General features: G+C 40.5%; 8 protein-coding genes across 13 annotated transcripts; 1 reads left to right on the top strand and 7 right to left on the bottom strand.

The window, feature by feature from the left end:
- Nucleotides 1–2: 2 nt before the first annotated feature.
- On the bottom strand, nucleotides 3–4,839 carry LOC132798360 (WW domain-containing oxidoreductase). 2 transcript variants are annotated; one of them, XM_060810181.1, is made up of 5 exons: nucleotides 4,651–4,837; nucleotides 3,901–4,590; nucleotides 1,121–1,250; nucleotides 258–386; nucleotides 3–191 (listed from the first exon to the last, which is right to left on the bottom strand). In XM_060810181.1, exons 1-5 carry the CDS (start codon nucleotides 4,740–4,742, stop codon nucleotides 3–5), a joined length of 1,230 nt encoding a protein of 409 aa, XP_060666164.1. In that variant the 5' UTR covers nucleotides 4,743–4,837. The 2 variants fall into 2 exon arrangements, with proteins under 2 accessions (XP_060666164.1, XP_060666172.1); XM_060810189.1 differs by lacking the exons at nucleotides 3–191; nucleotides 258–386; nucleotides 1,121–1,250 and adding an exon at nucleotides 2,734–2,954 and having other exon boundaries at nucleotides 4,651–4,839.
- A 126-nt stretch (nucleotides 4,840–4,965) lies between these two features.
- On the bottom strand, nucleotides 4,966–7,255 carry LOC132798268 (serine protease inhibitor 28Dc-like). Its single transcript, XM_060810065.1, has 2 exons — nucleotides 6,083–7,255; nucleotides 4,966–6,016 (listed from the first exon to the last, which is right to left on the bottom strand). The coding sequence occupies exons 1-2, from the start codon at nucleotides 7,108–7,110 to the stop codon at nucleotides 5,047–5,049; spliced, it is 1,998 nt and encodes a 665-aa protein (XP_060666048.1). The 5' UTR covers nucleotides 7,111–7,255; the 3' UTR covers nucleotides 4,966–5,046.
- Nucleotides 7,256–8,052: 797 nt separating this feature from the next.
- On the bottom strand, nucleotides 8,053–10,768 carry LOC132798409 (uncharacterized). Of its 2 annotated transcripts, XM_060810271.1 has the most exons (5): nucleotides 10,550–10,768; nucleotides 10,244–10,488; nucleotides 10,001–10,174; nucleotides 8,982–9,944; nucleotides 8,797–8,916 (listed from the first exon to the last, which is right to left on the bottom strand). In XM_060810271.1, the coding sequence occupies exons 1-4, from the start codon at nucleotides 10,748–10,750 to the stop codon at nucleotides 9,734–9,736; spliced, it is 831 nt and encodes a 276-aa protein (XP_060666254.1). In that variant the 5' UTR covers nucleotides 10,751–10,768; the 3' UTR covers nucleotides 8,797–8,916; nucleotides 8,982–9,733. The 2 variants fall into 2 exon arrangements, with proteins under 2 accessions (XP_060666247.1, XP_060666254.1); XM_060810264.1 differs by lacking the exons at nucleotides 10,001–10,174; nucleotides 10,244–10,488; nucleotides 10,550–10,768 and adding exons at nucleotides 8,053–8,372; nucleotides 8,436–8,609 and having other exon boundaries at nucleotides 8,672–8,916; nucleotides 8,982–9,245.
- A 275-nt stretch (nucleotides 10,769–11,043) lies between these two features.
- Nucleotides 11,044–12,141, bottom strand: LOC132798161 (uncharacterized). Its single transcript, XM_060809915.1, is given in 5 exon segments — nucleotides 11,044–11,212; nucleotides 11,214–11,301; nucleotides 11,352–11,526; nucleotides 11,707–11,839; nucleotides 11,917–12,141. Coding segments are annotated over 5 exon segments (759 nt in total). The 3' UTR covers nucleotides 11,044–11,074.
- A 642-nt stretch (nucleotides 12,142–12,783) lies between these two features.
- Nucleotides 12,784–14,586, bottom strand: LOC132798387 (uncharacterized). Of its 3 annotated transcripts, XM_060810253.1 has the most exons (5): nucleotides 14,184–14,298; nucleotides 13,963–14,113; nucleotides 13,505–13,755; nucleotides 13,099–13,272; nucleotides 12,784–13,040 (listed from the first exon to the last, which is right to left on the bottom strand). In XM_060810253.1, exons 3-5 carry the CDS (start codon nucleotides 13,687–13,689, stop codon nucleotides 12,821–12,823), a joined length of 579 nt encoding a protein of 192 aa, XP_060666236.1. In that variant the 5' UTR covers nucleotides 13,690–13,755; nucleotides 13,963–14,113; nucleotides 14,184–14,298; the 3' UTR covers nucleotides 12,784–12,820. The 3 variants fall into 3 exon arrangements, with proteins under 3 accessions (XP_060666236.1, XP_060666220.1, XP_060666228.1); XM_060810237.1 differs by lacking the exon at nucleotides 13,963–14,113 and having other exon boundaries at nucleotides 14,184–14,586; XM_060810245.1 differs by lacking the exons at nucleotides 13,963–14,113; nucleotides 14,184–14,298 and adding an exon at nucleotides 13,890–13,926.
- Nucleotides 12,953–21,112, top strand: LOC132798374 (uncharacterized). 2 transcript variants are annotated; one of them, XM_060810210.1, is made up of 4 exons: nucleotides 12,953–13,042; nucleotides 19,838–20,010; nucleotides 20,067–20,179; nucleotides 20,250–21,112. In XM_060810210.1, exons 1-4 carry the CDS (start codon nucleotides 13,024–13,026, stop codon nucleotides 21,049–21,051), a joined length of 1,107 nt encoding a protein of 368 aa, XP_060666193.1. In that variant the 5' UTR covers nucleotides 12,953–13,023; the 3' UTR covers nucleotides 21,052–21,112. The 2 variants fall into 2 exon arrangements, with proteins under 2 accessions (XP_060666193.1, XP_060666185.1); XM_060810202.1 differs by lacking the exon at nucleotides 12,953–13,042 and having other exon boundaries at nucleotides 19,593–20,010; nucleotides 20,250–21,109.
- LOC132798461 (PRA1 family protein 3) lies at nucleotides 15,602–16,875 on the bottom strand. Its single transcript, XM_060810329.1, is given in 2 exon segments — nucleotides 15,602–16,040; nucleotides 16,042–16,875. Coding segments are annotated over 2 exon segments (630 nt in total). The 5' UTR covers nucleotides 16,471–16,875; the 3' UTR covers nucleotides 15,602–15,839.
- Nucleotides 17,506–19,427, bottom strand: LOC132798309 (FAS-associated factor 2). Its single transcript, XM_060810123.1, has 3 exons — nucleotides 19,017–19,427; nucleotides 17,882–18,949; nucleotides 17,506–17,825 (listed from the first exon to the last, which is right to left on the bottom strand). The coding sequence occupies exons 1-3, from the start codon at nucleotides 19,137–19,139 to the stop codon at nucleotides 17,625–17,627; spliced, it is 1,392 nt and encodes a 463-aa protein (XP_060666106.1). The 5' UTR covers nucleotides 19,140–19,427; the 3' UTR covers nucleotides 17,506–17,624.
- Nucleotides 21,113–21,157: the final 45 nt, after the last annotated feature.

Raw genomic sequence — 21,157 nt, 5'->3', positions numbered from 1 at the left:
TTTTATTTAACTTGTTGCTCCATTATGTCGCTGACCAATCGCTCGCTGATCTGCCACAATTGTTGCTGCAGCGCAACGCATTTTGACAACTTGCTGGGCTCGCAGAAATAGCAGTTGTTGAAGTACAGACCCGACAAACCCGTCAGCTCGTTGGCTGTGGCACAATAAATGCTTGTGGCAGCCGCTTGTTGCTGCAAGAAAGGGCCAAAGTAAATAATTATCAGTGAAAGTCTTTAAAATTGAATGGGTTCACTTACCAGGGACTTGGTAAAGGGTCGCACTATAGCAAACAGCAGACGGTAAAACCAATAATTACGCGACAGTTGGGTGGACACCATGTTGCCAGGATGCAGTGAGAAGACCGAGATGCCTCTTTGCTTCCAGCGCTAAAAAGGGAGAAGAAAATGTGAGTCAGCTAAGGAGACAGTAAGATAACCGGCAAAAAAAATGAATATATTTATAAAATAAACACGACTTCTCCACGTGATTGCAAACAGATTAAATTGATATTTTTTCTTGAATAATTTTCAAATTTATTTAACGATCATTAACCGGTAAATGAACAAACAACTTCAGTTAAATTAAAGCTAGATTCATTTGATTTATGAGTTTATTTTTTTTAATAAATAAATGTATTTGTAAACAATACTATATATTAATTGCCTAATCTGAAAAGGTCAAAGGTTATAGTCTTATATTATCACCCACACATGTGTTCTATATAAATTTATATAAACATTGGATTGCTGAAACTTTATAAATTTGTTTTTATGGATCGTACTTAATTCAAATAAATTGCCCTGCATTAATTATAAAACAAATGTTTCGTAATAACTGTCAAATTTATTGAATAATCATAAATAATGAAACACCGATCAGAAAACGCTTTCTTAAATATATATTTAATGCACGTGATTAATGCTTTATTAATAATTTCCAAATTTATTGAATTGAAATGATGAAATCCCGATCAGAAAATAATCAGTTTTTTAAAAGTGATAGTTTATTTTCAAAATCAACTGAATATCAGTAATAAAAATTAAATTTCGATTTTAAAAAAATTGGGTCAATTCAATGGGTGCAGGGATAAGGGGAAGAGGAGATGACATGGATGACTCACCTGTGCAAGCTCCTGAGCGAAGAGCACATTGCATAGCTTAACATTGTTGTATGCCATCATGCTCCAATACTTGTCCGCGGGGGGTGACAAATGCTGTAGTGTTAGATTCTCCACTGGCAGATTGGCAAATCTAGAAGGAAGAGTGAACGAGAGAGGGCATCAAAGGGATGTGGGAAGTGGCGAATCAAGTTTATTTTAAGACGCAGTTCTGTGTGTTGTTTTGATATTTGTTGTGCTTTTGCTGTACATCGTAAATAGCCGGCTCAACACACACATACTATCAAACAAAACAGAAATACATATATTTACATATGTGTGTGTGCACATAGCTTTATGCAGTGAAACCCACCATTGTGGTGGACTTTGCACCCGCCGATGGGACGCAAACAAGTCTTGATTGGCTCTGACATTGTTGTTGTTTTTGTTATTCTTGCTGTGCTCTTTGTGGTTGTTATTTGTTGTTGTTACTGTTTCTCGGCGCTCGTTAATGAGATGCAAGAGACGAGAGAATCCATGACAAAAGTTCAGGCCACAACTGTGACTAAGGCGCCTACACACAGCAGACAAAGTGACAAAGACAGAAACATAAACAATGGCAATAACAATGCTCCCTTTCGCAATTGGCCCTAGATAAACTTCCTACTGTCTACAAGTGTTTCTTTGTTTACAGAGCAAGCGCGAGTCGTGTAAGCCGAGTTTATTTGGCGTTACATTTGAAAGCGCGCAATAAATGGACTTTAGATGTGTTTTTGTGTTTTTTACCGTCCTAGTTAACGCACACTAACGCACAGCTGCATAAATGTGTGTGTGTGTGTGTGTATGATAACGTACGTTGCAAAAACTCATGCAAATTAATATTAATTAATTTCTACTTCTTGTTAATACCGCCCCCTCACCCCATCCCTCGCTGCTGTGATAAATGTGTTTTGATGTCGAAGCTACCGGATTGCTGACTATACAAAAATCTTGTACAATTTTGGCATCAATCTTTAATTTATTCTACAATAATGTGTACACATACTATAAATTCAGTTAAATTGCTTATTTTTTATGATCATCAGAGTGCACTTCGTTATCCATTGTTCTTTCTCCAGATAATACAAAGCCATTAACGAAATTTAAATAAAATTCTCAGATTTATAAATACGTATTTAAAACATTGTTGTTGTTGATTTGGCCTTCAAACCCCGTTGCCGGCAATTTAATTATCGCCGTTGTCAAACTCCTTCAACGCCGTTAAGATGACCCCAATTTAAACATGGCGACATTCATCATACATATCTGGCCGCATAGTGAGTGATAGATAGATAAACAAACTTAAAAGTGTAGTTTATGGCATACATGACTTTTGGCGAGTAGTACACTCGATTGGTGGCGCACGCGACTTTTGCTGCATGCTACAAATGATTTCACGAGATACACAGCAGATACAACAAAAAAAAATCGAGTACTACGTGATGAAAACAACGAACACAAGAGAAGCGGTAGAGCAACACAGCTGCAAAAAGACATTGTACAACAACAAACCACCTCCAGCAATATCAAAACAACAACACAACTACAACTTCATTTCAATTACGTTTTATGCTTCGTTCGTCGCCTCACGCGAGTTTCGTTGATTTACAATGTGTGTGTACAGTGTGCGTAAACAATGGTGTGCTCAACGAACACAGCTGGCAAGCAGCCAGATGTGCGCTTTCAATGAACTGTGGGACACTGTGCATGTGCGGCAGCACGTGAGTTGCGCCTATGAGCGTTTGTGTAAGTGCGGGTGTGCGTTTTCTACTGTTATCAGTGGAATTCAATATGCGTGTTTAAGTAAATAACTCGGTTTCTGCACAACAAAGAAGAAGACAAAAGAACTAGTTATTCATGAAGAGATAAAGTGACTCATTCAAAATATCTTAAGCTCATTTGAATGTACAGTAAATAATACAATTGTGACGCAAACGGCAAATATTATTATTTTTCAAAGTTAAGTTCAATTTCGAGTATCGTCGCCTTGGAATTCAAGATTAAACATTATTGAGAGATGCTACAAGGTCACCAATTGAAGAATAATCATTACTCCGTAATGTGTATCAGGTACTGTACATTTTTTTGTTTTCTTTAATCTCAACAAATTTTGGTTGTCGTTTGACCGCAATTATTATTTATGTATTTGTGCGAGTGTGTGTGGGTCCAAATTCCCAACAAGCAAGTATTTCTCTTTGGACTGTACGCATTTGCTATTAATAGTTTGTGTTTGAATACAAACGCATCGACGAAAGCGCAAAGCGATAGCCGGTCAGACATACAGTCCAAAGTCCAAGCATTCAAAGTGCAATAAACTTGTAAAAAAAAATTATTTGCGAACGCAATTTGAATGTAGATTGCAATAGTGTCGCAGGGGGCAACAAATTTGCCGGGCTTTTTGGAATTTAAAATAGAAAGAGCTTTCATTAAAAGCTGTTTCCAAAATATACCAAAGTACTTAAAATTTGGTTACTCTGCATTGATTATTTTGGTATATTTTTATATATATCTTCTTTTCGTAGCGAATATTGTTTTACTATTGAGTGTCTTTCGCCTACTGATTAGATTTCCGTTACAAATTTTGTTTCGCTACTATTCAAATACAGTAGAGTCCAACGGACTCAAATATTGGGCTTGCTTATTGACGAGAGTATAAGAATGGCAACAGTATGCAAATATAAGAACTGGTACTATGTGCAAGTATAAGGCATGGGGGTATAAAAAGTCAGTTGTATAAGAGTATAAGGGACGTTACTGTAACTTACCTGTGTGATTCGGAGGATAACACCACAATGCGTGTGTTATGATCAAACAGTGACTCCAATTGCAATGTGAGATGGAAATGTGATAGATGACACACCTGGAATGTTGTCTCGAGACCATCAATAGTTTTCGAATGGGGTAAAGCAAAGACTCCAGCATTCAGTATAAGATAATCAATGTGACTGACGCTCTGCTTGATGTGTGTCACGAACTGTTGCACGGCATGCAGTGATCCCAGATCCAGTGGCACTGCACGGCATCTCGAACGCGCTGCTGGACGTTCTTGAGCAATTCGATCGATGGCCTCGTTGGCAGAGGCCACATTGCGGCAGGCGAAGATCACCTCACAACCATGGAGAGCCAGGGAACGTGCAGTTTCAAAGCCAATGCCACAGTTTGCGCCCGTGATGAGCGCCACGCGGCCATGCAAATCCTTGCCATGTAACACTTGCAGTGCTGCCGTGCAGGAATCGAATCTCTGACGCACTTGCGCCACATTCAACGTTGGCTCCTCCACGGCAAATGCCAGGCGGGGATCAATGTTGGTGCGCTGCTGCGTCTCCTTGTTGAGGAACATGTAACGTTTGCTGCTCTCATCAAAGTAGCGTTCCCAGCCCAGCGGCAGTTCTCCAGTAATGCGCTTTGAGCGTCCCGTTCTCGGGTGTGTCCATTGCGTTGTTTTGCTTTGCTGGCTGTAATACAAAAATTTAATGAACTTTGTATTGAGATATTGCGGTTTCCATGTTTCGTACTTCACGTAGCAGACGACGCCGTCGTCAGAGGCTCGCTCCTCCCAACCGGGTGGCAGCTCGTCCTCCGAATCCGAATCTGGCAATGACATCATTTTGTAGGCAAATTATTTTTAATGTTCTTAACTGGCTTAAAAGTGAAAATTGTTTATCTATGCTGTAGTAGAAGATTGTCGTATAAGACTAACAGCTGGCCGGGTTGTCATTCACAGCATGAAGCACCCGATTGCCATTCACATGCTGTGAGCAAATTTATCGATAACTAACCCGCGTAGTTCAAAAACCCAAACAATGCAACATATAAAATAAAATAAATAATTTAATGTATTTACAGTACTTATAAACTTTAATTACAACTTAATTTATTAACAATTATACAATAATAGCAAACCAGTTAGCTTATACAGCACTAGTCGCTCCTCTGGCTGTGGGCGGCTCATTAATAATGCCATAGAACAATGGCACCTTTGTCAGATCGTGACGCACCAAGATGATGAATGGCGTTTCCGCGCGAAACACGATTTCCGGTCCACTCTTTTTCAAAATCGCAACCGAAGCGGCCGCTGCCTCAGTTCCCTGCTCATTGACCACAAAGTCTACTTTGTGCAGAACGTCCGACACAATGAGATCAGAGGGCGGCGTTGGCTGCGATTGCGCTTGAGCATGGGCAGCCTGACGCTGTGCTTCCAGATTGTATAAGCTGGCCAAGCCATTGGCGGAGGACTGCGTGCGATCCTCGGTCCTTGCTGATCTCGAACCCGGCGAGGCAATCAGCGATAAATCACTTTGCAATGGACTAAAGATGCCATTGATGCCCATTGCCTGGAGTATGGGACTCAGTTTAAAGGCTTCGGTCAGATGCATCTTGGGGAACGCCAAGATAGTCGAACGTCTGGTCATTTGACTGATCATCTGCTCAATGGCATCCGCTGTCAAACGCTGCTGAAGTGCAGCCAGCTGCTCCACCGACGAACGCAACGGCTGAATGATGTACATGGTGGTCAGATTGCCATGATACGGCAAACCGACAATGCGGCAACTGAGCTGAGGATCCTCGTGGTATGGAAAAGCGCCTGCGCTAACCATCATCTCCACGGGCAGGACCGGTTGATTGCCCTCGCCATGGGGATAGAAGTTATCCACCTTGGTGGCGCCCTGCACAAAGTCAATCTCCCACATGGCCTTGAAGTAAAGCGCATTGGCCAGAATGATGCGTGTGCTCTCCGGTAAATCCTCGGTGAGGATAAATGGAATTTTACCCCTTGTATGTTGGTCCACAAACGTGTTGACGGCATACTTGGCCGACGCCGGCTGCCGCTCAAAGTCCACTTCCTGCAGCTCCGAATTGTAAACCTGAGTGATAGCTTGTCTGGAAGAGCACAGAGGAATGTTATAGCCGGAAGTAATCAAAGGGGAATTCCTGAGTATGACTCACCTGTAGTCGGGATTGAGACTGTAGCCACGCTGCAAGAACAAACCGTTGGCAATGTGTACCTCCATCAGGGCGCTGCGATTGCGAGGATAATTTCTCAAGCTTTTGCGCACACTATCGCTGTGCCAATTGTCCAGTTGACGCACTGGGGAAGTTGTTGCCTTGGTGGGCTGTTGGATATCGCGCATCATTAGGCCAAACTGCTGATGAAATTGCACCACATCGCTTTGACCAAAGAGTTGGCTTAACTCGGAGTAACTGCGCCCCTTGGCGCCCAGTAGAATTAACGCCAATGCGGATGCGATGCTTAGCGGTGAGAAGATCGTTGTCTTGTGGTAGTTGATGCCAATTTGCTGCGATAGATTCTGCGCAAAGCTGAGCAGATTGCGTGCTATCTGATCGGAGGCAACAACATCCACATTATCACCTGATGCTGCTCCCCCAAGGGCAGCTGTAGGCGCGCGGCGAGGAGGCGGAAGGCTAGCGACAAGGCCAGGCGATACGAGTTGAGGAGGGGATGGAATTGCGGCCATAGATGGCGCTGCTACGGGCAGGGGTGGATATGATTGCGATGGTGCGCTGTATTGCCCTCCTCCAGCAGATGGCGCCGCTTGCACAAATGAACCTCCGCCAGCAGATGGCGCCGCTTGCGCAAATGGACCTCCGCCAGCAGATGGCGTCGCTTGCGCAAGTGAACCTCCGCCAGCAGATGGCGCTGCTTGCGCAAATGGACCTCCGCCTGAAGATGGCGCTGCTTGCGCGAAAGGCCCGCCTCCAGGTGACACTCTATGCGAGAATAGTCCTCCACCCGCAGATTGCACTGCTTGCGCAAACGGACCTCCCCCAGACGGCCTCGATATCAAGGTGGGCCACGGTGTCGATGATTGCGCTGCGTCTGTCTCAGCATAGAATTGCTGAAGCTCGGCCTGATTTTGTGGACTGCGTATATCGGACCAGAGTTTGTCACAATGCCCAGTGGCAAACAGCAGGCTATAGGCAATGAAGGTCAACAGGGCACCGCACCGCAACATTTCTAGTGTTTATGCTTATCGCTTTTCGATGTAAATACAACACATACAAAATGTATGTGTGCGTGTGTGTGTGTATGTGTGTGTAGGCGAGACGCACGCTAAATAGGGAAACGGCTTAACGATTGAAGTTCAACTGAGCTCATCATTCTCAACGCAATCGCATTTATACGATGATGCGAAAAACAAGTTGAACGTCAGGCTCGGCTCAAGCTTGACTGAGGTCGGCTGTGTTCGGCTGGACTTCGGGCTCTCTCAGCACTGAGAGCGTAATGACGTGCGATAAGCTAAGATGAGACGACTCATTGTCATATTGCATTGCTGACTTACATATTAATTGTGCTGTGGGTTATACCCCGTTCTGTTTACATTAACAATACAATACTCCACTCGTATGTGTGTGTGTGTGTGTGCTTTCCGTGATCCAGTTTAAATGTAACTGCTACAGCCTCCCCCCATTAGGAGATTTACCATAGAGATTATGACGTAGTTCTGCGGATTGCGGATATTCTGGTTAGGCTAGTTTGTTGCTCTTCAAGCTCTCCGTCTCTTTTTCTCACTCACTTTCTGTGCGTGAGTGTGAGTGTGTGCGTGTATGTGTGGGTTTGTGAGCGGGGAGAATTCTAATAGCTTTTCGGCCATAACTGTTTGAGCAAATATTTATGACTCGCTTTAAAAAGCGCAACCAAAAGCCGATATTGGTAATATTTTGCTTTGATTTATTGATGTTTGTTTTGCATCTAAAGATTTGTCATAAGCCATCTGGGGTTCACTGGGAAAGTTCGCTTGCCTCACTTAGGTTTTTGCAGGTGTTTCCCCCTTCTCATTCTTTTGCTCAGAAAAATGCTAATCCCCATAATGAATACCCCACTATTGATGTGCGTAACATAATACTTTACTGAACTTATTGAACCCCAATGTGAATAACATTTGACAACCTTAATGTGCAATAATTAAGATGTAGATTTATTATACACCATATATAATATTTTCAGTTAATTAGTAATTTTCGTTTTCACAACCTTTTGATTTATTTACAGCCCTATTAAACTATTGGAATTGTCCAATATACGTTATCTATTTTCTCAAATCCCAGTTTCTCAAACATACGACGTGATGGAGTATTCTCGGTGACCACAGGAGAGAGAACTTCATCCCCAAGTTCAGCAATTTTCTTCGATAGATATCTCACCATCAGACTTCCCAGACCGAGACGTTTATGGGTAGCTACAACTTGGAGTAGACCCAATGAACCCAACGGCAATCTGTAAGCAATTATTATCTTATTATACGTTCATATATAAGTTGCAAACAATTCTCCAGTTCACCTCAAGCACCAGGCTATCAATGTGCCATTCTTATCACAGGCCCCAACAGATATATTATTTTCTATTAAAAGCTTTACAAATTCAACAGAACCCTCGGCCCGATGTGGCCATATTTCGTTTACAGTCTCAGCATCTCCAATCTCCAGTTTTCGCAGTGTTATATCCGCTGGAGGTCTAGAATATATTATATAAGTTATTTTACAAACTCTCTTAAGTCTGGCAATTTCTCTGCTCACTCTATGGAGAAGGTTGCTACGATCTCTTTAGTAGCCCGATACCAAGCTGTTTGTGCCGTCTCCATTCGCTCTTGATCATATTTCTTTATATATGCATCCACGGCCGGCTTCAAACGTTCTCCATATCCATAGAGTAAATATGGCTTGGCATCAGTTGTATAGCTGAAAAGTAATTTGATCAGGTGATCCAGATTCTCGGTTATCGTGTTGAAGTAGACATTCTTCTGGACCCCACCATGGTCTACCTATAAAGTATAATATCGTTTTATGACCATCACGTAGAATTCTTTTGATATCATTGCAAATTTACGATCATTATAAAAGTGCCGTCTTTCTTCCATCCATCGTCCAGGGCAAAGCACTTGATATTTAATTCAGGATTCCTTGCAATCCATTTGATGAAATTACTTATTAAATTATATCCAGTAGATTCAGTTCTTTTCGTTGAGTACAGATCGAGCAAAATTTTCCATTCATTTGGCGATAATTCGACAAGGGAATGCGAAATTGTTTCCAACTGCAGAGACATGTCTGTTTAATTGAAAGGCAGTGCAACAACTGAGCGCAAAACTTGCGAATTTCTCAGACGCTGCAACTTAAGAGAACCATAAAAGCGCTTTATTATAGCGAGAGAGGCGAATTGCAAAAAAAGATGCTATAAATGTGTGTGGGTTACAGTAGGAACTGTATTTAATGCACAGTAGAGAATTGTGGAAGTTAATTTTCTACTGCTATTTGTAGATAAACTTGATTATTTTTATAGATTACTTTCTGTTTAAATATTTATTTGCTTAATTGATTTACTAATCAACAAAAGAAATAAATGTCTATGCTTGCACACTTTTATCAATTATATTTTTGGCACAATGCAAACAAAAAAAAACTTTTGAGCTCTCTTAAAATGAGAGTGCCTTAAGAAACTTAAGAGAAACAATAAGTAGGGTCAATGTCAATGTGTGTGCGTGTGAGCAAGAGAGATGTAGCTACTCAATGCTTACCAAGGCAATATCAATCAATATTTGTTTGATAGCAATACTTGGGTTTTCGAATGAATTAAGCTTATCAATTGGTCCAATAAATGGTATCAATTTTCATAAAGCCCAATTTCTCAAACATTTGCCTCGAAGCCGTATTCTCAACAACAACGGGAGCGAGCACTTCCTCATCCAGTGCTGCGATCTTCTTAGACAGACAACGGACCATTAAACTGCCAAGGCCAAGGCGTCGATGAGAGTCGAGCACATGCAGCACGCCCAATGCACCAATGGGAAGTCTGTGTTGAGCAAAAGTTATTAGAACTGTAAAGTGGTGAGTTTTGAGCAAACTCACCTCAAGCAACAGGCGAGTAATTTGCCCTCTGCATCAAAGGCTCCCACTGAAACATTGTACGATATTAAGCGCTTAATAAACGCCAGAGTATTCTCTGTGCCGTATCGCCAAATGGTGTTTACAGTTAGCACATCCTCAGCCTGCAAGCTGCGCAATGAAATGCCAGCAGGTGGCCTGTGCAAATCAAATATAAATCTCTTAAGTGCGCTGTGCAAAAGCATTGCAAATTACTCTTAAACATACTCTGTTGAAAATCCTGCAACAGTCTCCTTGCTTGCTCGGTACCAAGCTGCCTGTGTGGTGGCAAATTGCTTTGGTGCCAACTCTCTTCGATACGCTTCCATTGCCGGCAAGAGACGCGCTCCATAATCGTGTAGCTTGTAATCGCCCGGTTCACGTGTTAAGCAGATCAACGACTTTGTCAAACGCTCTAGATTATCGCTGAGCGTGTTGAAGAACACAAATTTGTACTTGGCATCATTGATTACCTGCACATAAATATTGTGAGTGATAAACATTCTTTTAATGTTTTTGTATATACATTCTTACAATCATTAAAAAAGTGCCGTCACTTTTCCAGTCGCCATCCAGCGAGAAGCATTTGACATTGAAGTCGGGTTCTTGCTCAATCCATTTGATATAATTCTTTATCAAATTATATCCAGTGGATTCAGTTCTTCGCTGCGCATAGAGTTCGAGTAAATTGTTCCATTCACTGGGCAATATCTCGACCAACGCATGCGGTGCCATGTCCGCCTCTCTGCGAGGTTGTCAACGCACTGAAGCATAAAATTGGATAAGCAGCGTGGTGAACTGCATGCAGATTAGTCAGCAGCCCTTGCGCACTCTCTTAATGTGACGTCACGGCGTCACGCTCTCCGCACTCGCTCAGTGGTCAATATATCAAAGAGTGCGACAGGTGGCTGTGCGACAGAGAAGGCAAGAGTAATAGATCAGAAATAGTCGCGCAGCAACAACAAAACAAAGAATAATATTAATAATTAGAAATAACTAAAAATACTTTAATTCATAGCTAAGCACTGATCTTTTCTTTATACATATTTTAACAGATTCTTATTTTGTGGCACTGCCGGAAGTCCAATAAACATTATCGATCTGCCGAAATCCCAGTTTCTCAAACATTTCGCGGGACGGCATGTTCTCGGGAACCACGGAAGCCAACACTTCGTCGTTGTGCTCGGCAATCTTTTTTGGACAGGCAGCGCACCATCAAGCTGCCCAAGCCGAGACGCCTCTGAGAGGCAACCACATGCAGCATACCCAACGAACCCAACGGCAATCTGTAAGCACCTCATTAATGTATTACTATATCAGTATTATAATGACTCACCTTAAGCACCAGGCTATCAATTTGCCATTGCTATCACAGGCACCAATAGATATATTATGATCTATCAAATGTTTTACAAACTCAATAGTTCGTTCCGCCCGATGTGGCCATAATTCATTAACGATTTCCGCATCCGCAGTTTCCCAATGTGCGCAAACTAATCCCCGAAGGAGGTCTAGAACATATATAGGAAATTAATTGTAATCATTCTCTCTCTACTTTCACAATTTCTTTGTTTACTCTATGGAAAAGGTGGTTACAACCTCTTTGTTGGCTCTGTACCAAATTGTCTGTAAAGTGTCGAGCTGTGTGTGTCCGAAAATTTGCATGTTTTCATCGATTGTGGGCTTCAAACGTTCTCCATAACCATATAGAAAATAGTATGCTTTGGCATTAGTTGTATAACCGAAGAGCAATTTGATCAAACGATCCAGATTCTCGCTCAGCGTATTGAAGTAGACAAACTTTTGAGCTGTCCCATGGTTCACCTTAAACACACACATAGAACACATACATTTATATACTATATATCGAATACACATAACAATAGAACATCAACAATTACAATCATTATGAAAGTGCCATCGGTTTTCCAGTCTTCGTCCAGCGAATAACACTTGATATCCAATTCGGGATTCTTTTCAATCCATTTGATGAAATTTTTGATTAAATTATATCCATTCGGTTCGATGCGTTTCGACGAGTAAATATCCAATAAAATTTCCCAATTATTTGGCGTTATCTCAATGAGGGGGCAATGCGAATTTATTACGTTCAACGACGTTGTCATGTTTGTCTCCCTAATAATACTTTCGAAGAACTGAGCACTACAATAATGATGGCACTTTTCGAAAGCTCAAAAGTCCGTGGATGGCCTATTTTTATAGTACGTCTGTTACACAAGAGAAGAAGAGTACATACATACGTACGGTACGCATATTAGTACCTTAACATTTTGCTTGAAATGCTCTCAGCATGAACCATAATATTGATTTGAACTACTACAGAGCAGAGACTCGGGTCTGTTTGGAAATAATCGATTGCACTTGCAGATTTTCGTTGTGGTTTTTTTTTTTTTAAATAATGTCTTGGAATGGCAAAAAGAACTAGAAGGTTCAAAATTATATTGAAAGTAAATTTTAAAAAGTATTATTGCATTTGTTAAACTACATGAAAATATTAAAAAAAAAACTTGTATTGTAGAACTAAATACCACCAGAACAACATAGGTCTTCAGAATTTTTGGCAAATTCTAACTGAAAACTTTATTGAAAAAAAAATTCATAATTTTTCTGTAACATTTATAAGTTTTTTTTAGAGCTTCGAGTAGCTGTTTTTTGTAATTATACAACTTAAATTAAATATATATTATAAATGAAATCTTTTCGAAGGATTAGTAATGTTTACAAATTTGTTATTATCCATACTCAGGACTTGAATTATTCAGGACTTAATTATTCAAAATCTTGTTAATATTCTTCGAGCGTCCAATATATTTCATCTATTTTCTCGAATCCCAATTTCTCAAACATTCGTCGCGATGGCGTATTCTCGGTGACCACAGGAGCAAAAACGTCGAGGTTCTGTTCTGCAATCTTCTTTGATAGAACACGCACCATTAAACTGCCGAATCCCAAACGCCTTTGGGATGACATAACTTGCAGCAGACCCAATGAACCCAACGGCAATCTGTAAGTAATATTTTATTATTTGATTATTATATAATTTAAGATAGTTGCAAACTTACCTCAAGCACCAAGCTATTAGTCTTCCATTACTATCACAGGCTGCTATAGTTAAATCATTTTCTATCGCATGTTTTACAAATTTAATAGTTTCCTTGCCATTATGAGGCCATAGTTCATTTACAGTCACAGCGTCTTTAATCTCCAATTTTCGCAAAGTTATGCCAGATGGAACTCTTTGGGGAAAGAATGTTAAATAATATTTTTAGTTCTTTTTAGAAAGATGCAAAATTTCAGCTTGTAGGTTAATTTATAGTTTTTATTATAATACTTCAGCACTTAGATAAAATTCCTTATTCCATGATTATTCCAAGAAATGAGGATTTTTATGTCAGGTGTTTTCTATTCAACAATTTGTGCTTTTCTTGAGCATTAGATTAAAATATTATTCAAGTCCTTAATTCTTACTCTGTTGAGAATGTGGCAACCAATTCCTTGCTGGCTCTGTACCAAGCTGTCTTTAAACTTTCATGGAACTTCTTAGGCGCAAGTTTCCCTATGCAATCATCAACTGCTGGCTTTAATCGTTCTCCATAGCCATAAAAATATATAGAAGTTTTCGTCTGGGTTGTAAAAGCAAAGAGTAATCCCATCAAACGATCAAGATCTTTACTTAATGTGTTAAAATAGACATTTTCCAGATTTCCGCGATGCTTCGCCTTAAAGTAGTTAAATAAATAGCATATCAATTTAAACGCACAGACTTTAAATATTAATGTGTTATATTCATTAGAATATAATGTCTTTGTGTTTACATCCAGAACTACGAAGCATATTACGCATTGAACTTCACATTTAAAGTTTTTTTGCTCTCCAATTCATCACTCATTTTTCTGACCCGCCAAAAAATTTAACATAACACTTACAATGGTTCACAGCGAAAAAAGGAAAAAACAAAAACAAAATACATTGTGGTCAGCGAAGCGTGACGACGGAAAGAGATGTAATGGAGAAACAACCAAAATTGTTTTTGTTCCGCATGTACATATGGGCGCACTACACATCAGCACAGGGCATCTACAAAAACAAAAGTGCACTCAGTGTATAGGCGTTGAGCACCGCTGCATTATATTATTTTAGTGCTTACTATCATGATAAAAGTACCGTCTTTTCTCCAGTCTTCATCGAGCGAAAAGCATTTGACATCCAAGTTGAGCTTCTTTTCGGCCCATTCAATATAATTTTGTATTAAATTGTATCCAGTAGATTCATTTTTTTTCGATGCGTACAGATTTTGTAAAATAGGCCACTCATTTGGTAATATTTCTAGAAGGCAATCGGCATCCAACAATAGCTGGGTCATGTTTGATTAGTTCAAGTTCAGGGTAACAACTGGAGAGTAATGCGATCAATGCCAAAGTTGCGACGTTTTCTTTTGCCAAATATGATTTGACATTATGACTATACGAAATGTGCAAGTTTAAAAAGAACAAAGCTTGTAAACGAATTTGGATTTATGTGTTATTAAAGTAGATAACAGTTATTTTACCCTCAATTTCGTATGAGACATGTACTCGATACTTGTTGGTATAAAATACTAAAAGCGAAGTGATTCTTGGGTATTTTTGAACTGGTTTTTAACGGAAATTTGATCAATAGTGTTAAAATAAATGTTATTCACGTTGAAACGTTTAAATATATATATATTTAACATAAATTAAAAATATAATAAACATCTAGCATTTCAACTGCAGACATAATAACAGATTTTATCTCTCTCTAAAAGGTTGAACAGGGGTGTTCAGCCATGTGCGAACCTGAACAGTGTTGAGGTATTCAGTCAACACCCTTTACTAGGCAGCATTGATAAGGCATACTATGTGCTGGAATCTCTTATCATTACCACTACGTCAGCGTTACGGGCATGTCCAGAAAATAGTTAGTACCACATATTCTTGAAAAGCAGTATGAAAAGACCTTTTATCCAGTCGCCCATCTTTCACAAGATAAAGGCAATGATGAGATACAATGATACAAGCAACAATATGAATGAGTACAATTATTCATTATAAATTGTAATCGTAATTTAGTAGATATATTATCTATGTCTTGGAAGTGAAGCAACATAGACCATATAAATAAACTTCTGCTCTCCCTTACAACATTCAAGAAAAGTATAATATATATAAAAAAAATAATAGGAAATATGAATTTATAATACAATCAACTAAATTTATAGTTCTCAGATTAATTTAAATTTTGTTTACTCATCTAACGTCAATAGTAACAATAATCAAAAGTGGCGCAATTAATATCAGAATCGACAAATTAATTGAGTCATTAGCATTATCGTCAAGGGCCACGTTGTATATTCATAAATTACTCACTGATTTAATGAAATAATTGCTTACTCTTAAATGTCAGCATGAATTTAAAGTAGCTTTAGTTTAGCTGCTGATTTTGAAGCATTTTTAAATATCAATTGCAGGATTAACAAAATATTCCAGTCTTTAAAATTTATATTGTTGCTCGCCATATTGCACATTAATAAATTACTCACTGATGTAACGATATATGTGAAGGGACAACTTTATTTGACATTTTTTATATGTACCATATATATATACTATTATTATTTATCGAGTATCGCATAGAAAAATACATGTGTAATAAAATCATATTTAAACATTGTAAAAAAAAACGAAAGATCAAAAATACAGTACAGGTGATTTGAAGCATAATCAGCATGCATAACTTTTAAAAATGAAAAGGTCGTCAACAACATCATCGGCTGCAACATCAATTAGTTCAACACCGCATCGGCGCGCACATTGAGAGCATCGAGCAGAGCGCCCATTGGAGTCGAGGGTCCAAAGCTCTCGATGGTATTGGCCAGCTTGTTCTTGATGTTGCGCAGCCTCAACGAGGCGTGTATAAACGTCACCGAGATGGGCAACAGCAGCGTGAAGGCCGTCAACAGCACTGCACTCATCAAATGCAAAAAACAAATAGCTGGCCAACAAGGCGCCTGCCAAGATGTACCACTTCTGTTGTGCCTGCTGGGCGGCAAGGATCTGATTGCCTCCGGTGAGGCGGCTGGCAATAAAGCTGGTCTTCGACTTGCTGCTAAAGAATTGCCAAATGATGGCAATGAGCAGGGCTTGCACGATCAAACCACTAAGGATTTTCGTCGGATTGAAGGCAATCATCACACCGTAGATGGCGAGAAAGACGAGGAAATAGTTGGTTTGATAGTACAGCAGATTCTTGACCACACGATTGCCCCACTTGTCAAAGTCCTTGAGATTGGGCAGCTGGAAGCGTGCCGAACCCAGGACAAAGTCATCCAGCGTGCGGAGCGGAGGCAACTGCAGATTGCCGGACAATGCGGCAGCCGCATCGCCAACGGAGGAAGACGTTGATGGCGTTGTCATTTTGCTCTTGAAGTTGGAGTATTGCTTGCGATTAGTGTTGTTTTTCTGCTGCACTTCTTGCGCTAGCCTCTGGTAATTAACTTGACGTAGTCCACGCGTGAATTGTTGCACTTCCTCGTTGTCAAACAGCTGAGATGCTAATTGTCTTAATTTTGGTCGTAAGCTAAAATTCTTTGATGTTTCCTCACGAGCAACGTGGGGCAAGAGACGCGCACGTTCGTCTGTCGTCTGCCAAGTGTCGTTGTCTTCCTCGGAATCCGTGTAACGTCCACCGTGAGTGTCCAGTGTAGAGGATCGTTTATTTTAATACCGCACACTGCTCTGTTTTATTTGTGTTTTTTTGAGTGTGTGGCTTTTTAGTCATCCACTTTATGTTGATGACCTGTGTGACCGCAAGTACGTTTGCAGAATATTCAATTTTAATTAGCAGTTTGGTTACATTGGAAACGGAGTATTTTGGTATATTGTCTTTAAACAGATTTTTCATTATAAATTATTTAGTTTTCCTTTTTTTTAATTGAAGCTTAATCTAAAATTTCAATTTTGTTTATATTTTTTCTAAAAAAAAACACTTTTTATTTCAATTTCTCCACAAAAAGTATATTAAATTCTATTTGCCCGAGTCACCCTGTGCATCTAGTCTGCGTGTTCAATAATCGATACTCGCGATATTTGTTTTACGCGCTGCAATCAAAAACTAACCAAATTTGAATATTGCATTTGCATAGTCTACGAAAGCCGTTCAACAAATGTTTGTATTTTGTATTATTACAACTGTCTTCATGTCTATTTAATTGTTAAAATTATTCAAATGTGTGTGTGTAAGTACAGCTAAAGCAACATTGATTGATGTAAGGGAAAAAGGAGAAACTAAAGATTTAAATTTAGTTTATGGGAAAAGTTTGACGAAAGTCCACCTAATTATTATTAAACAATTATGTTTATATATAATTATATATATTCATGATTAAATTAGGAATATGTCTATTGTGTGGGTTCGTACTCCTTCAAACTTGGCTCAAGTTTTGTTTAGTGTTCTTTCTATTTTTTTGTTTTTTTTGGTAATACGTATTTTGTTGGTAACACCATGATTTTAGTTTAGATTTTTTAAATGTGTGTTCTTTTGTGAGAGTTGTGTTTGGTTTGGTGGTTGGTTACGCTTCCAGGTCGTTGACAAAGAGCACCTCGCGGTTCTTCAATCCCACATCCTTAAGGGTTTTATTGACGATCTCATTTGCCGATCCCTCAGCGGCATCCACAACTGTTTTGGAATAGAGAACACGCTTGGGAAAATTCGTTGTGATTTCAAATTCATCCGGCGACTCGGGATGACAGAAAAGGAAATGATACACATCCTGCAAGCAATGCGATAAATTATAATATACTTTAAAATGTGAATATGACTTCTTACCAGTATGGAATTTGTCTGCTGGAAACGACGCTCCAACCGAACACCATTGGGCAACTTAAATACAACAGCGATGGCATTGGCGGCATCCACAGCCGGCTCATCGGGCACGAGATTGGCCAACTCAATCTTTAACCGAGCAATCTCCTCCTTGCGCAATTCCACATCCCGTCGCGCACGCTCTTCAGCCTCCAGAAGCTGCCGTGCAGCATCGCGCTCCCTCTCACGCTGTCGCTCCTTCTCCTCGTCCGCCAGCAGACTCTGCTCATATGCCTCGTCCTGCTGTCGTCGCAGCGTCTGCGTAAAGTTGCGCTGCAGTCGATCATTTCGCGCCTGACTCAGCCACACTTCATTGAAGGCAATCACTGATTGCAGACGTCGCAGAAGCTCTTCCGAAGTGCAATCGCCTTCCAGCCGACCCACAACCGACATGCGATTGGCTCGTAGCATTATTACGACCATTACAGGATAACCACGCACAGCTAGCGATTGCATGACACGATATCCTTCTGGTGTGGACACATCACAGCCCCAAAGCAGCGTGTGCGCATTGATGTACTCGATGACGGAACGTGTGGATAGCGTCTGGCGGCAAAATGAATCCACATCTGGATTGCTGCTTGGATCTTGATGCAAATAAACGAGAAGGAAACGCAACTCTTGCTTAGCATCGTTCAACGCCTGGGCATAGGTGCCCTGATAGAAGACGGGATGCTCAGGATAACGCTCCTGATATTCGCGTATGAACTTGAGCACATCATCTAGCGGATTTGTGACCAGACGCGGCTCATTGCCGCCTCCAATGTTGACCAGAGCGCGCACAATTCCGGAGAGTGTGGAGTAAAAGTATTGGAACACAAAGTTGATCACATAGCCAATGATACCGGTGAAACTGCGAGGCATTGGCCCAATGCTGGGCACTCGGCTCACCGAACGACTGCCCGGCATATTTGCCGAGAAGATCTGTTGCAGGAAATGATCGTTGATCACAGTTGGAGCACGCACATCCGTCGACGCTGTCAGCATGGTGGGTCGTCCTTCGCGTATGTTCATCTGCTCCTGAAACGCCACCTGCCAATTTGTTCACGAATTGCTCAGTGTGTGTGTGTGTGTATGCTAATTGGAGTTTGGAACTTACCTCGAGGTCCCACTGATGGCGTATGAGAACGTCGCGACAAATGTTCATGTCCTCGATACCCGTCAAGTCCTGAAATTGTAGCACTTTGTCGGTTTGCTCATTTGTCAGACCTTCCGCCTCCATTTTGCAGCAGCTTTTGTTGTCGTTGTTGTTGTTTTTATTAGTTGGGGGCCTTTGTGGTCTTTTGTTTATTGCTGCTGCTGCTTGCTGCACTTGTGCTTATTATTGGCCTTTGTTCGCTGCTAATGTTGCTGTCGTTGATACCGATACGGATGCCCAATTTTAATAATTTAATATTGGCAAAATGCAAATGCAACGGGCCTTGGCCTTTCTACAAACTTTTTAACATTTCTAATTTGGAACGAACTAAGGTTGGTTCCCCTGACGTCGTCGTTCATCTATACCAGTTCGTTTGTGAGCCTAATCATATGTTCAGTGTGACCGCGGCTAAAACCTTCCAATATCCCAACCCACATTAGAAAATATACTAATGTTAAATTTTACATTTAACATTCTGCAAACACACAAAAATATAGAATTTGTAAGAAGTTCAATCTTTATTATTCAATTTAAATCATTTGATATACATACATTACCTTATGGAATTCACCGTTAACGGTCACCCAGCATAATATTTGCTATCGATATCCAAAGTTTTGTTTAGAAAGTAGTATCGATAAATATTACTGCTTTACCTTGCCATTTCTAATGTTTTCGCAGTGTAATTGTTGTTTACATTTTTCTGCCTTATTTTAATGCTTTAAATGAAATGAACGCGCGTGCTCATAAAGCGTTTATGATCAATTTCTTTTTGGACGAAGATGTGAGCCCCCTTGTGGCCGAAGCGGTGCGGTTGACCACCGAGGATGGCGCACTAAAAGTGTTTGCCGACGCCAAAAAAATTAAGACTGAACCAGATGAAGAGAATACAATCCCAAGATGCCAGGAGGATCAGTTTAAGGAACAATTTCGCATGGAGCGAAGCAGCTTTGAGGTGAGCAGTTTGTTCTGCTGTGAATATGTGTGTTTTTATCTACTTGCATAATTCAGATGCTTTTACGCGTTGTGGGCAAAGCAATTGCAGGAGCAGAGCATATGCAGCCCATTGGACAGATGTGTCTGCCAGAGAAACTATTGTATACGCTAACACTTCTCAGTGGCAAGTATGAATATACATAAGTGGATGTTTTTATTTATATTATTTTAAATTATACATATTCTTTTCAAAAACAGCAGGTCATTCCGCGAAGTTGGTGAGACTTTTGCCATATCAAAGAGTTCCGGTCATGAGATCTTTAAGTGGGTAACTGCTGCCTTTGCTGCCCTTTTGCCTCGCTATGTAAAGTGGTTAGATAAGGATGTTGCCTGTACAACTGAGCGCATTGACATACTGCCAGACGTCGTCGGTGTCATAGATGAGTGCCGCATTCCGCTAAAGCTGTTGGTAAAGGTGGAAGAGGGTCAGCGTCACATTGAGGCATTGGCACTGCAGGCTGTGTGTGATGAGCACAGTCGATTTCTAGACATCCATATTGATGTGCCAGACCTGCAGTGTATTTTGCTAAAGAGTGAACTCTTCGAGCGACTAATTGACCCTGTAGAACCGCTGATGCCGCCACACAAGCATCTCGTAGGCGAAACGATGTATCCACTGTTGCTCAATCTGATGACACCGTTCACAGAGAAAAATCGAAAGTTGAGTCCCTGTCATATGCGCTTTAATCAGGCTATTCGTTCGTGGAATGCGCCGGCGAAAAGAGCGTTTGCTGCTTTAATTTCGCGCTTTAGACGTTTGGAATCGCTCGAGATCGCTACGCTGGAGCTTGCCACAATTGTTGTTTCGGCCACCTGCATGCTACACAATTTTATTTTAGAGTGCGGCGAGCCGATTGATGATGGTGTATTGGACTTTGATACAGTGCCGGAGAGACCTAATAGCGTGGTCTTTGGAACGCATGGACTGGTCAATTGGGATTTTACTGCAGCAGCTGAAAGGAAACGAGATAATCTTGTCGCAGGTTTTATGCATGCTTAGTGTATTAAGTAAATAAATGCCATAATTTAAATGACGCGCTTTAGTTCACTTCAATCGTTAGTGTTATCGATCCCTAAAGCTCAAGTGTAAGGTTGTGTGACCTTCT

The sequence above is a fragment of the Drosophila nasuta genome, chromosome 2L (assembly GCF_023558535.2).
Source record: "Drosophila nasuta strain 15112-1781.00 chromosome 2L, ASM2355853v1, whole genome shotgun sequence".
Classification (NCBI taxonomy): domain Eukaryota; kingdom Metazoa; phylum Arthropoda; class Insecta; order Diptera; family Drosophilidae; genus Drosophila; species Drosophila nasuta.
The sequence above is the reverse complement of the archived record's forward strand: the minus strand, read 5'-3'. Positions and strand labels throughout refer to the sequence as shown.

Excerpts from the sequence above, each read along its gene's own strand:
- LOC132798360 (XM_060810181.1), bottom strand. The coding sequence starts at position 4,742 with ATGATGTCATTGCCAGATTCGGATTCGGAGGACGAGCTGCCACCCGGT. Across the intron at positions 387-1,120 it reads TCGCTCAGGAGCTTGCACAG|CGCTGGAAGCAAAGAGGCAT; the intron begins GTGAGTCATCCA and ends CTCCCTTTTTAG. Across the intron at positions 192-257 it reads GACCCTTTACCAAGTCCCTG|CAACAAGCGGCTGCCACAAG; the intron begins GTAAGTGAACCC and ends CCTTTCTTGCAG.
- LOC132798268 (XM_060810065.1), bottom strand. The coding sequence starts at position 7,110 with ATGTTGCGGTGCGGTGCCCTGTTGACCTTCATTGCCTATAGCCTGCTG. Across the intron at positions 6,017-6,082 it reads AGTCTCAATCCCGACTACAG|ACAAGCTATCACTCAGGTTT; the intron begins GTGAGTCATACT and ends GTGCTCTTCCAG.
- LOC132798409 (XM_060810264.1), bottom strand. The coding sequence starts at position 9,200 with ATGTCTCTGCAGTTGGAAACAATTTCGCATTCCCTTGTCGAATTATCG. Across the intron at positions 8,917-8,981 it reads ACGGCACTTTTATAATGATC|GTAGACCATGGTGGGGTCCA; the intron begins GTAAATTTGCAA and ends TATACTTTATAG. Across the intron at positions 8,373-8,435 it reads TTGATAGCCTGGTGCTTGAG|ATTGCCGTTGGGTTCATTGG; the intron begins GTGAACTGGAGA and ends AATTGCTTACAG.
- LOC132798387 (XM_060810237.1), bottom strand. The coding sequence starts at position 14,399 with ATGACCCAGCTATTGTTGGATGCCGATTGCCTTCTAGAAATATTACCA. Across the intron at positions 13,756-14,183 it reads ACGGTACTTTTATCATGATA|GCGAAGCATCGCGGAAATCT; the intron begins GTAAGCACTAAA and ends AACTACTTTAAG. Across the intron at positions 13,273-13,504 it reads GTTGCCACATTCTCAACAGA|AGTTCCATCTGGCATAACTT; the intron begins GTAAGAATTAAG and ends CTTTCCCCAAAG.
- LOC132798309 (XM_060810123.1), bottom strand. The coding sequence starts at position 19,139 with ATGGAGGCGGAAGGTCTGACAAATGAGCAAACCGACAAAGTGCTACAA. Across the intron at positions 18,950-19,016 it reads GCCATCAGTGGGACCTCGAG|GTGGCGTTTCAGGAGCAGAT; the intron begins GTAAGTTCCAAA and ends ACAAATTGGCAG. Across the intron at positions 17,826-17,881 it reads AGCAGACAAATTCCATACTG|GATGTGTATCATTTCCTTTT; the intron begins GTAAGAAGTCAT and ends CATTGCTTGCAG.
- LOC132798374 (XM_060810202.1), top strand. The coding sequence starts at position 19,786 with ATGAACGCGCGTGCTCATAAAGCGTTTATGATCAATTTCTTTTTGGAC. Across the intron at positions 20,011-20,066 it reads TGGAGCGAAGCAGCTTTGAG|ATGCTTTTACGCGTTGTGGG; the intron begins GTGAGCAGTTTG and ends TGCATAATTCAG. Across the intron at positions 20,180-20,249 it reads CTAACACTTCTCAGTGGCAA|CAGGTCATTCCGCGAAGTTG; the intron begins GTATGAATATAC and ends TTTCAAAAACAG.